Below are 12921 nucleotides of genomic sequence, written 5' to 3'. Positions count from 1 at the left end.
GTCGTCTCCAGATACATCTGGACCTTGAGAGGTCATTAATGTCTTACTTTTATCAGAAATAGGATATCATTTGGAGAAAGATGGAGGAACTCTTACTTGAATCTGCACCCACAGGCTTGAGTTCTCCTAGTTTTAACTTTAATCTTCTAGAAAGAGAGTCAATGCAAATTTAATTTACCACAAAAGTCATGCAAATATTCCAGATGCACTGAATCAAGTAAGATTATTCATGAAAGCATAAGAAAAATAGCAAGTTTAGTGTTAATAAAGCCCAAATTAGGCAGCTAAGAGTTCATAAATTGCATTAAAAAGACTGTAAATATGGTTTGCTTAACTTTGGTTTAGTGTGTTGCATGTATGTAATATGTTTCTAAGTGATAATTTATGGTTTAGCATGTTATACAATTAAAATTACAGGGTGAGCTGCTTTGCTTCAGCTAGCTGCCTCAATGTCATATGAACTTGATGTTCTTGCCTTGATGTAGCTTGCTTCAGTAAGTCGAGGTCTAAGCAGAGCAACATGAAACACATACATGAAACATCTTTTCAAAGTAACACACAGCTTTACTGTAGGGAAGAATGTCATGCCCTGCAGTATCTCTCAGTGTTACTGGGCTGAAATTCTGTTCCCCTTTGATTGCTGACTGGAAATTATCATAAAATAAACCTTGTAGACAATCCACAAGATACTATAGTCAGTGGTCTCAAACCCGTCTATGAAAGGCACACTCCTCCTCTTGAGGTTCCTGAAAAAACAATTTATTAAAGTAACTAATGCCATCAGCCAATTAAAAAAATCAAAATCCAACCTACCAAATAGGCTGAAGCTTGTAAACTGCAGGGATGCAGTTTTCATCCAACTTGTACCATTGATTCAAAAGCTGAAGTTCTTTCTCATATTCAGCTACTGTCTTTTGGGTGAGTACAGAAGTATTAAGCAGATCAAATTCATTTGAATTAATCACTTCATGTTCTTTTTGGCTGCTTATCTCACCTTCAAACTCTTCCATTGCATTAAGATCCTGGCAATCCTGAACAATTTCACCTTGACTTTCATTTCTCTCTACTTTGATTTCATCTTTCAAATCAGCAGGTGGTATGCATTTTGATGTTTTGATATTCAGCTTCCTTTGCATCACCATAGCTTTAATTAACTCAAAAATTTCCTTGCCTATTATTTCTGGAAGAGAGAGATCATCGTACTTCTGGCCAATAAAAACCTGAAATGCAGTGTGAAAAATAATTTTAAAATGATTCTTAGCAAACAAATTATTTTCTCTGAAGCTGATGGCATTCCAATATATTTAATATATTGTGCCAATTGGAAATTAAGCGATCCAATGAAGCAAATGTTATGAAGATGATCTGATTAATTTTGGTACATAGGTAAATTCTGCTTTTTATTTCATCTAGTAGATTTGTAACAGAAACAGATTCATAAGAGCAACATTTTTCATTAGTTGGATTCGTATGCGGTTGGTTTCAATATGGAATATTGAAAACGTGTCATATTAATAGAATAACAGAATTGGAAGGAACCTTGGAGTTCTTTTAGTCCAACCTCCTGCTGAAATAGGAAATCCTATACCATTTCAGACAAATGGTTGTGAAATCTCTTCTTTAAAACCTCGAGTATTGGAGTACCCACAACTTCTAGATGCAAGTCATTCCACTGATTAATTGTTCTAATTGTGGGGAAATTTCTCTGTATTTTTAGGTTGTTCTCTCCTTGATTAACCATAAATAGTGGTATACAACAGTGGTTCTCAACCTTTTCTTCACCACAGACCCTCTTTAAATATATTTTGTGTCCACGGACCCAAGACTTTACTCAAGATTTAAATCATAAGACCTCTTCTTGGGCCCCCTGTGACAACATCATAGTCTTCCATGAGTCCACAGACCACTGATTGAGAATCACTAGTTTACAAAATACAGTTATGTATTGGATTCACATATCACACTAAGTCCAAACCAAATATTAGGGCTTAAGTTTGATGTGTAAATTCAGCCAGTTGTTGCTTATTTAACAAACCATGGTCATTTCTTAGCATGACGAATGAACTCAGTACTAATCAGAGCAAACAAACTTCATTAAAACATATAAGACTGCACAATAAAACTGTCAGATGAGTAACTAATTCTATTCAACTTACAGTAAATATATGGAATCCCAACTGTTGGCATTTCTTTAATGTCCTTGTATGTAGAGAAGCTGTTTGATGATCATTGATAATACCATCTTTTACTCCCCACCTTAGATCAAATAAATGGAAGTCATAACCTCTCTTTTTACAGTAGTTGTATAGCCATGGGAAGGATTTCTCCATTAATGCATTTCGTTCTACTTCTGAATCTAATTAAAATAACCAAGCAAAATTGTTAAACAGTGTTACCTTGATTTTAAAGCAATCCTATGCAACATCGAATTTTTTAAAAAAAAATTGGCAGAATTGCAATATTTATATTCAGTATCTCCAATCTAATTGTAATACAAGTGGTCCTCGAATTATGACAACTGATCCCAACATTTCCATTATTAAACAACACAGTTTTTAAGTGACTTTTACTCCATTTTATGACCTTTCACCACAGTTAGGTTAATCACTACAGTTGTTAAGCTACATAGTAACATGGTTGTTAAATGAATCTGGCCTCCCCACTGACTTTGCTAGTCAAAAGGTTGCAAAAGGTGACCCCTGCACTTTGCAACAGCCATAAATACATGCCAGCTATCAAGCACCTCAATACTGATCATGTGACCACAAGTATGCTGCAATGCTCATTAAGTGTGAAAAACAGTCATAAATCACTTTAGTGCCATTGTAACTTTGGTCACTAAATAAATGGTCGTAAATTGAGGATACCTGTATAAAAAAAGCCCAGTGAATTAGAAAGGGAATCTCTTTTAATTACTTTAGTTTATTTGAATACACACACAAACCCATACACACACACACTAACCAGCTACTAACTACATCCAAACATATTTAGCTTGGTATTCTTGCATAATGTGCTGTCAGACTATAAAGCTTTTCATTTATAAAAAAAAATGTATCAAATGAACAAAAATATAGAATTATAGATATACTCATCCTTCAGATGCTACAAGAATGCCATTACTTGGCTTTCTAATGGTTTTAATAATATTAATATCAACGACAACAACAACTATTTAAACCTCAAGGAATGTTCTTTTTTGTTTAGATTAGATTTTGGCCTTCTATAAAAATTTAAATTCCCAAATCATCTGGAAGTACCTTGATAACCTCCACAGATATAGATCATAAACTTTTTCTTTCTGGTTAAACAGGGCAAATGGATTTGTCCTCTCACTACATCCCTGCTTGTGTTGGTGTCTGCTGGGTTCTTCTGACAACATATGACATCATTTGTGGCATCCTGGGTTTCCATTAGGAAAATGCTACGGGGTTTAGTTTCTTCTGTCTGGGTTTTCAGATGAGATGTAGTCAAAAAAGAGTAACCCTTGAAAACAGCCTTTTTTGCTTCATTCTCTTCTGATCCATTTATGTTTGAGAACTGCAGAGACCCTGAAAGTGTGCTTCTGGATAAATATATTATTCTTCTGTTGAATTTATTTTCTTGGATTGTGTCTGTTTCTTCCAAATGAAGAAAGTCACCACTTGTTTGTCTTTGGGGGAGCTCTCTGTACTTTTGCATTGATTTTTGTGTTTTTGTCTTGTATTTGGAATTTTCAGTGAATTCAGAGGCTTTGTCTTTAACCAGAGGCTCCTCTGAACAAATATTGACAGCTGCATGGTAACCTTTGGCCTGACCTGTACTGTCTCCTTCCTGCTAAAGAGAGAGAAGAGTTTGTAATTAGGTACATAAATTATAAGTACATTCTCTACTAATAAGCATACATTTTTGTAATGAGGACAGTACCCCAAGTATCTCTTTCCTTCAATGGAGGTAGTACATTAAAGGCTTAGAAAGAATAAAATATTCTTAAACTTTGCTAACACCCATTACACTGTTTTTGGAGGGCTATCTGAGATGGCATCAATACAAGGATATTAAATGAAAGATCAAGATGCAGATTATGACTATACCGGTGATAAGATGGGTCTCTATACACAATACCATTTGATTTTAAGTGAAATTGTTCTTAATGATGGAAGTATATACAATATGAGTGTGTGTGTATGTATATATGCAATCTTAAAGAGAAATGCTAACATTTTAAACATTCACACTTAGTGTTTCCACCCTTAATAGTAAAACATTAGTAATATATAGTATCTGTATTTGCAATTAATATAAATTTGAATAAAAATTTTCCATAAGTGAAAATTTATTCAAGGTTGTTTTTATTTTTGACTTTTTAGATCAAGCAATTTGCTATGCTTTTAAATCCTGCTTTGATTTTACTTTATTTTCTCCAGTGTTTGGGACAACAAAATAGGTAGCTAGCAAAAGAAATTTCATCAATTTTTCTTACTGACTAGACAACTCTGTGATTTGTTGGGTCATCCTTTGAGAGAAAGGTAGTACACAGTCTGATGTTACCAGTATGAATATTAAATTTTAGGCTGACCATTTTTTACTCTATTGCCAGACAGTTCTGCGATCATCTAAGAAGAGTACATATCATAAATAGACATATCATAAATAGAAAAATGGTACAAATCAAATTGAACAAATCAATAAATAAATAAATAAATAAATAAATAAAACAACCATGGGTAGACAAAAAAGCAATGGGAGTGAGATTGACTTCTGACTTCCTGCCAGCTTTCCCAACTTTCTTTGCGAGAAGCTGGCAAGGGCCATTGGAAATCACCATCATGTAACTGTGTGGAAACTGCAATGGCCACAGCTTTGTGAATAAAACTGGAAATTTCAGTTCCACAGGATAATGGGCCTGGATTTATTTATTTTATTTTTTACAAATTCTTTAATTTAGAAGATTTTAGGTACCTTGATTCAAAAGTTGTTGTGGTATAATACACAGTTTGGGCTAATTTGAGGGTACAGAGAAACAGATAAACACAGCCAGAGTTTGTGTGTGTGTGTGTGTGTGTGTGTGTGTGTGTGTATGCATGCATGCATGCATGTATGTATGTATGTATGTATGTATATACTGTAGATGTGCTCTAATAACAAAGGATTGATTCCACTCCTTTGAAACCAAGTTGGCGTTTGATCAAATATTTTGAAAAATACCAATTCAACAGAAACAGATTCCATTAACAACATGGTCAGCAAATTTATAAAATATTTGATCTTCCATTTGAACAAATTATTTTAAAAATATTCTGATTGAAGAGCGGGAGAATATACAATTAAGCCATATGTTTATCAACTTACCTGCCTGTTATTTAATGGCACAACACTTCCGAAAATTGTATTAGAGAAGTGGGATTTATGGAATGGTTTCTCTTACCTTCATGATGAATGTGTCTGTATTGTTAAGGTGTCTTTTACTGCTTAAAGGGTGATTCAGACTTTTAGCAAAACGAAAATACATTTGATGCTGGAAGGAACCAAGACAGACATTAGGAAAATACTTGCTTTCCAGGTTTTTCCAAATATTTAAAGGGGAAAAAAATAATCACCTACTTTTAAGTGCTTCTTCACTTTCATGTCTGTTTCTTCAGTTATGTTTACATATGGAATATTCCAATGACATTTTTGTTTCTAGAGGAAATTTAATAACTTTAATATTTTTTAAAGGGCCTTATTAATCTGTTGCTAACTATCTTCTTAAAAATACTATTTTACTTAAATGTATTAGCAACTAATAATAAGGGCATAGTGATAATTCTGTAAGTACTGAAAAGGGGTTATTAATTATTTTTTTCCTTCATTAAAAGATTAATTTCTTTTCATTTCTTAAGAACATAGTTTTTGCCAACATTTGTTTTTAAAAGCCTTATTACAGCAAAGGGATATACTGGGGCCACAGTTCATGCTACTTTCTTTCTTTCTACTAATAGTGATCACAACGTAACCCAAAGGTCCAGGTGATCTATGCCAGATGTTTTGAAACACAATTCACATCAATTGCATTCACCCTATGTAATGCTGAAGAATTATGAGAGTGATTTAGGCACCTTCCACATAGCCATCATTCCTCATTAACAGTCAGATGCCAAAGCATTGGTTTATAATGCAACATTCCATTAACATCTTTAACATTTAGAGAAATCCCCTTAAACCTCACTATATACATTACAATTCCATTCCAAAGAGATACCAAATGACACATGATCATAATTCATGAATCAATAAACTCTCAGATTTTTTTCACCTCCAACAAAGAAAGCCCAATCTCCATTCTTTGTACATTCTTGAGGAAGAAATTGAATTCAACTGTTAAGGATTTTGCAAATAAATCTTCAACATCGCTCCTCGCCCCCTGCTCCAAATTACCCAAAACAATACGGAAGCCTCAATCCAAAAAGAAATCACTTTGGCGGAAAAACAAATCTGGTCAGGTTGCCAACTTCAAAAGATACAAAAATTTATGCCACCAGATAAAAACTGAATGCACCAATTATCACATTAAACAAGAAGAAAACCTTCTACGCACCAATTCCACCCGTGCTTTCTACAATTTTGTAAACAACAAACTAAAAGACTCAAGGTCCATCCCACCCCTGAAAGGACCTAATGGTAAAGACTGCAATGATGACACTATTAAGGCCAACCTCTTTAATACATTCTTTGGCTCAGTATTTGTAAACAGCAATGGATCATGCCCAGTATTTCCTAGTCGAACCACAGACAACTACAATGATCTAATACATATCGATTTTACAGATGACAATGTTGAAAAAGCACTACGCAATCTAAAACCATCTCTATCTATTGGACTGGATGGAATATGTGCCTACTTCTTAAAAAAGATATCCACTGCCATAGCCGAACCTCTAAGCATAATCTTTGAAAAATCTTTCAGGACCAGCTCCTTGCCAAAACTACGGTCACAAGCCACAGTCATCCCCATCTTCAAAAAGGGAAACCCCAGCCTAGTTGAAAATTACAGACCAATCTCTTTATGCTGCGTCACCTGTAAAGTCATGGAATCAATTATTAACCAATCCATTATCCTCCACTTAGAAACAAACAACCTACTCTCTAATAAACAATTTGGTTTTAGGAAAAAACTATCATGTAATCTGCAACTCTTACACTGCAAAAATATATGGACTACACAACTCGATCAGGGCAAAGCAATAGATGCAATCTACATAGACTTCTGTAAAGCCTTTGATTCAGTGGTACACGACAAACTACTCCTAAAACTAAAATCTTACGGTATCTCTGGACACCTGAATAACTGGATAGAAGCATTCCTGTCAAAGAGACAAATCAAATTATGTACCTGTCAACAGTGGTGTCCCCCAAGGCAGTGTTCTAGGACCAACTTTTTTCATACTCTATATAAATGACCTCTGTGATCATATCAAGAGCAACTGCGTTCTCTTCGCTGATGATGTAAAGCTATTCAACACCACAGACAATACTACTACCCTTCAAAAAGACTTTGACTGTGTATCAGAATGGTCAAACAAGTGGCAACTTCAAATCTCAAAAAATAAATGCTCTGTCCTACATATTGGCAAAAAAAAAATCAGAAAATAAAATACAGGCTGAATAGTCAAGACCTTGTTGATGATCCAAAGTCTGTCAAGGGTCTTGGAGTCCTCATCTCAAATGACCTAAGTGCTAGAGCCCATTGTAACTAAATAGCCAAAAAGGTGTTAAGAGTTGTTAACCTAATCTTACGTAGCTTTTTCTTTGGTAATATTACACTAATAACTAGAGCATACAAAACATTTGCTAAATCAATACTCAAATACAGCTCATCAGTCTGGAACCCACATTACGTATCTGATATTAACACAATTGAGAAAGTCCAGAAATATTTCACAAGAAAAGTTCTCCACTCCTCTACTCGTTGCAGAATACCTTATGCCACCAGACTCGAAATTCTAGACCTAGAAAACCTAGAGCTATGCCGCCTTTGGTCCGATCTAAGTATAGTATATAAAATCATACATTGCAATATCCTACCAGTCAATGAATACTTCAGCTTCAACCATAACAACACAAGAGCAAACAATAGATACAAACTCAAGGTTAATCGCATCAAACTTGATTACAGGAAATACGACTTCAGCAACACAGTGGTCAATGTCTGGAATACTCTACCTGACTGTGGTTTTTTTCCCCAAACCCCAAAAACTTTAACCTTAGACTGTCTACTATTGACCTCACCCCTTTCCTAAGAGGTCTGTAAGGGGCGTGCATAAGCGCACCAACGTGCCTACCGTCCCTGTCCTATTGTTTCTTTTATATATATTTTTATTTTTCGTATATGTATCCATGTATTCATAACTATGTTTTTACTTATACCTATTATCTTGTGAGCAATTGACAAATAAATAAAAAAATAAAAAAATAAAAAAAATAAAAAAATCAACAGATGCACAATATTTTACTACTATGTTCCACATAGCATTCTACATTTCATAGCAAGAAGAATTGATTCTATTTTTAAAAGAAATGTGTTGATGTTTCTTAGTTAACTATTTTTATCACTTTTATGCATCTGCCTTGGACTATTCTTAAACTGTTCATTAAGATGATGTGTATTCCCCTACTTCTTTATTAGGAAGGTCAGATGGTAACTCACCCCAGTCCATTTTGAGCACATATCTTTGTATACATGTTTCTGTGACTTTGAAATATGTGGTGATAAAAACATTTCGTGGAGCATATCAGTAGTGCATTTTTGGAGATTCAAGTTGCTGGAAAGCTAAAAATAAAGACAAATATATTTAATGTAGAATTATTGTTCTCTCAGTTCTCAAATGTGCACATTAGATAAGTACTTGTGAAGATGAAAACAATCATTATCTGAAGGTAACTGCAAAGGATTAGAGATCTCAACTGGCTGTTGTCAAGGCTGAAAGCTAATCAAATATATAATTGGTGCTTGATGTGGCTGATGGTGCAGATATTAGTATTCTCATAATACATTATATTTTTATTATGCAGCTACTTTGTTATACAGGTAGTCCCTCAACTTACAATCACAATTGAGCCCAAAATTTCTGTTGTTAAGTGAGACATTTGTTAAGTGAAGTTTGCCCCATTTCATGACCTTTCTTGCCACATTTGTTAAGTGAAACACTACAACTGGTTGGGAAATTCTGTTAATTATAGTCCACATATATTTGCCAAGACTGAGAAACTCTGTTTTAGAGAAAATTATATGCAGCATGAGAGAAATATGTATACAAAATGAATATATTTGGAAAAATAAGAATTTTGTGCACTAGGAGTTTTTGAAATCAAACTAATATTGAAACAACAAGAATTTCTAGAAGATCAAATTGCCAAATAAAAAGCATTAACAATTGTGCTGGTTCATTTTTAGAGACACTAACCAATAATGTTTGAAAAGAATTCAGGCTTTGAATTCCTCTCAGACAACTCCATCTCAGCCTGTCTTTAAACTATATATTGAAGTTTAAATACAGGTTGAAATGGAGTTGTGTCTCAGCTTATATATCTTATTATCTCAACTCTTTTATATTTTTGGTATCATATTTCACCTTTTATTAGTGACCCAGGAAATTATTACTTCTTGACCTTTGATCCTGCTCTGTAATCTATCTCTTGCCATGGTTAATACAGTACACACTGATGTCTTCATTTGGAAAGATGCATAAACAAACTTCAGAGACTTTGTTATTATGCAAGATCTATACAATCTTCTAAATATTGGTTTATATGCCCTTATTCTGTTTCTGCTAGATCCAATAGCTCATTCAGGTAATTCAGATGAAGAACAGAACTCACCTTGTGAGCAACAGGGAGCAGTGTTGATCAGTACATCACATTACAGTATAGCAAAGTACCAATTTGGTACAAAGTACCAAAGTACATATGCCTCTTTGTACTATAGAGGCCTCCTGGACATATTAAAACCTTGGCAGTAGAGATGTCTGGCTGTATCTGCAAGTGATTGGCTCTTTGTTGACATCACAGCCAGATTTATGAAGGGGAGGGGCTGCTCATTGCAGCTTACCTGATGAATTTTTCTCTTTTTGAATTGTCAGATACCACATTTTACTCCTAATTATAACCTAACCTCCATTCAACCAGTTCCTCTTTTGGCTAAGATTCAGCAAAAACTGATGATAACTCAAATTCTGTTCCAGTTCAGGAAAAACATCTATTTCTGATTTCAATTCATGTTCAATTTGATTTTTGGATTGTAAATTTAGGCCTTGATTTTTGGATTGTAAATTTAGGCCTTGCTCCCTAAGCCTATTTTCTATGGGTTAAACCTCACTGACTATATCACAAGTTTCACTGAAGGTATTATTATTGAAATATACATACATTTGTCACATTTTCCATTGGTTGCTTATGAATTGGAGGTAAAGCAACAATTTCTTTATCATCCTGTAAAAAAGATCATAAAAGCTTACTGGGCTCCAATACTGCAACAATCTATTTAGTTGAATATGGAAAAAACAATGTTCATTGCTGAAATCCAGGCAAGTATTTGTGCGTCATCTGTCCTTCATTTCTATAGTACTAGCAAGCACTGTTATTTTTAAAGTATGTTTTTAAAAATATTTTTTATCTCAAAGGTAAAATATTAAAAGAACTACAAGAACAAAAAAGACAAAAATTAGTTTTTATAGCTAGTCAATTTGATTGATACACAATAAATGTCTATACTTGAGATTTCAAAAAAAAAAACCTGATGTAAAAAAGTAATATAGATGCAAAATCTTATAATTATTTGCAGACCCACTGTGTAGGGCAGGGGGGGGGTGTCTATTAGATTTATTTGAGAACATTTGTCAACATTCAGCCAGGACTGAATAAAGCATTTCTTGATTTATGGAAATGCTTAATGTTGGCTTTATACATGCTTAATGTTGGCTTTTTACATATTGTGCTCACTTTTTATTTTTGTGCGTTTCTAAAATGTGCTGCTTAATGGTACATTTTTCCTTGCTCTTTGCTATTGTCATGTTCTACATTTGTATTTCAAAACTATGTATAGGTTAGCATTTGTATGAAAAAGTATGAAGTAAATAATAATTCTTGTAATTTTATTGTGAAACTATCATCTAGGGATCCCCCTTTAGTATCAATGTCCTACTAACCACATTACATATATCTGAAATCATTACGGTATTATATTTGTTTCATTGTTATTTCTACCTGTTTGGAACATAAACTAACATAAATAGAAAAAAGTTAAAATTAATTTTTCATCTTTAAAAATGTACTTACTGAATGTAAAGACTTCTGAAGCAAATTTCGTTTTCTGTAAGTTAACATCATGGCTGAATGAGCTAATTTAAGGCTATATTTTATTGTTTGGCTTTTCCAGGTAATTTTTCTTTTTCCAGACCTTAGAATCAGGTACCTATAATATAAACATATATCTAATTTTCCTTCCAAGATCATTTAAATAAGCAGTTGACAATCAAAGGCAAATCATAAGGATTACCTTCACTTTCATATAACTATATTTCTTATCAGCAGATCACTTTTTCTCCAAATTTCTTTAGAAGTATCATTCTTATAAAATACCCACAGAACAGCAGTCTTGGGAATATGCCCTCTTCGATTTATCCTTCTGCTCTTGTTTTATGGAAATGGATGTTTCCCAGGCAGCATAGACTCATAGCAACATTCAGTGGCATAACTTGTTTGAGTTGCAATTCAAGTTTCAGTCTTTTTGAAGATGTATTGACATTAGCACAAGCCCAAATATGAAAGGAACTAGAAGTAGAATCAGAAGTCAAATCTAGTATGTGAACATTATTCAGGATCGTGGCTTATTTAGCATATCAGTATGATTTTTTGCTTTAACGATTAGAATAAGTACCATGTTGTAACCTCCCTTTAAAACTTAAATTACAAATATTAGCATAAAACCTGACGAAGAGAAAAATATATCTCTATCTTGTCTGAAATTTGTTAAGTGGCTGTTTAAGTAAAATGGATACTGTAGATAAATTATTTGATTGAATAACATACTTAATCCATTTAGAGAATAAAAATGGCTCTAGGTACTTAAAGAGATTGTATTCACAGAGAAATATTTTAATAATTAATTTTAATAATTTAATATATCCTATATAATAGTGATAATAATTAATAATTTGTTTTTAATTGCTTAAAGGCTTTAGGAAATCATTTTTCTTTTACAGGTTTTAAACTGTACTGATCATAATATACCAGCTTAAAAGTTTACAGTAGGAATACGCAGATAGCCTACCTTTTAAATATTCTCTTGTGCACCTAGAAGATCTGGTTTACATGTTAAACATCAGCAGAGGAAGAGATAGGGTATTCCAACTGTTTTTCCCCCATAACTCGTCTACTCAAATACATTGTCAAGGTAACTAGATCTCTGTTCCATAGAAACAAGCAACAAGTTCTCCGTCAGGGACCGACTGAATAAAAGGACAGTATTTTTTGAAGCTTGGCAGTTGTGGATTCTCAAGAGATGAGAAAAAATTCCCTCTTCCTTCAGAAAAATATACTGATTCATCAGAGGTGCAAATATATTAGTTTTTTTAGGATGAATTCATTTCACACAAATCATATTTTTATACAAATAATCTGCCAAAATTTGTGTAGCTCTTCTTTGCCAATATGTCATAAACAAAATTCTAGATAACTAGTTTCCCCACTAAATTAATTTGTGGAACCCTGGATACATTAGCTTTCCCTTTAAAAAAATCAGTCTTTAACTTGTGTCATAAATATTTAGTAGTTAAACTACAAAAAGCTGTTCCTGAAATACCTTAACTCCCTATGAAAAATACCAAACCCGAAATTCTTGCCTTGATGTTTCATAGGCCTGAAACATCACAGCATCTATATTCCTACAAATGGTGATATGTTTGC

The 12921-nt window shown here is 33.5% G+C and overlaps 1 protein-coding gene across 5 annotated transcripts in view; it reads right to left on the bottom strand.

Annotated features, from left to right (window-relative positions):
- LOC113411866 (uncharacterized) overlaps positions 1-12393 on the bottom strand; it is a 55876-nt gene extending 43483 nt beyond the window's left edge. The window contains exons 1-9 of one of the 5 annotated variants that reach the window (XM_087963255.1): positions 11513-12393; positions 11293-11428; positions 10384-10446; positions 8666-8788; positions 5584-5661; positions 5408-5497; positions 3261-3816; positions 2157-2356; positions 814-1220 (exon numbers count right to left, since the gene is read on the bottom strand). In XM_087963255.1, the coding sequence (XP_087819381.1) occupies positions 814-1220; positions 2157-2356; positions 3261-3816; positions 5408-5497; positions 5584-5661; positions 8666-8788; positions 10384-10446; positions 11293-11343 (1568 nt within the window). In that variant the 5' untranslated portion in view covers positions 11344-11428; positions 11513-12393. Of the gene's footprint in view, positions 1-813; positions 1221-2156; positions 2357-3260; positions 3817-5407; positions 5498-5583; positions 5662-8665; positions 8789-10383; positions 10447-11292 lie in introns of all 5 variants that reach the window. The other 4 variants (XM_087963256.1, XM_087963251.1, XM_087963252.1 and 1 more) reach the window with 4 other exon arrangements.
- Between the last annotated feature and the right edge of the window lie 528 nt (positions 12394-12921).

The sequence above is a fragment of the Notechis scutatus genome, chromosome 4 (assembly GCF_049901735.1).
Source record: "Notechis scutatus isolate UNSWTSFEM ecotype Mainland chromosome 4, rNotScu1.2, whole genome shotgun sequence".
In the NCBI taxonomy this organism is placed as follows: domain Eukaryota; kingdom Metazoa; phylum Chordata; class Lepidosauria; order Squamata; family Elapidae; genus Notechis; species Notechis scutatus.
Note: the sequence above shows the minus strand (reverse complement) of the source record. Positions and strands in the feature narration are given on the sequence as shown.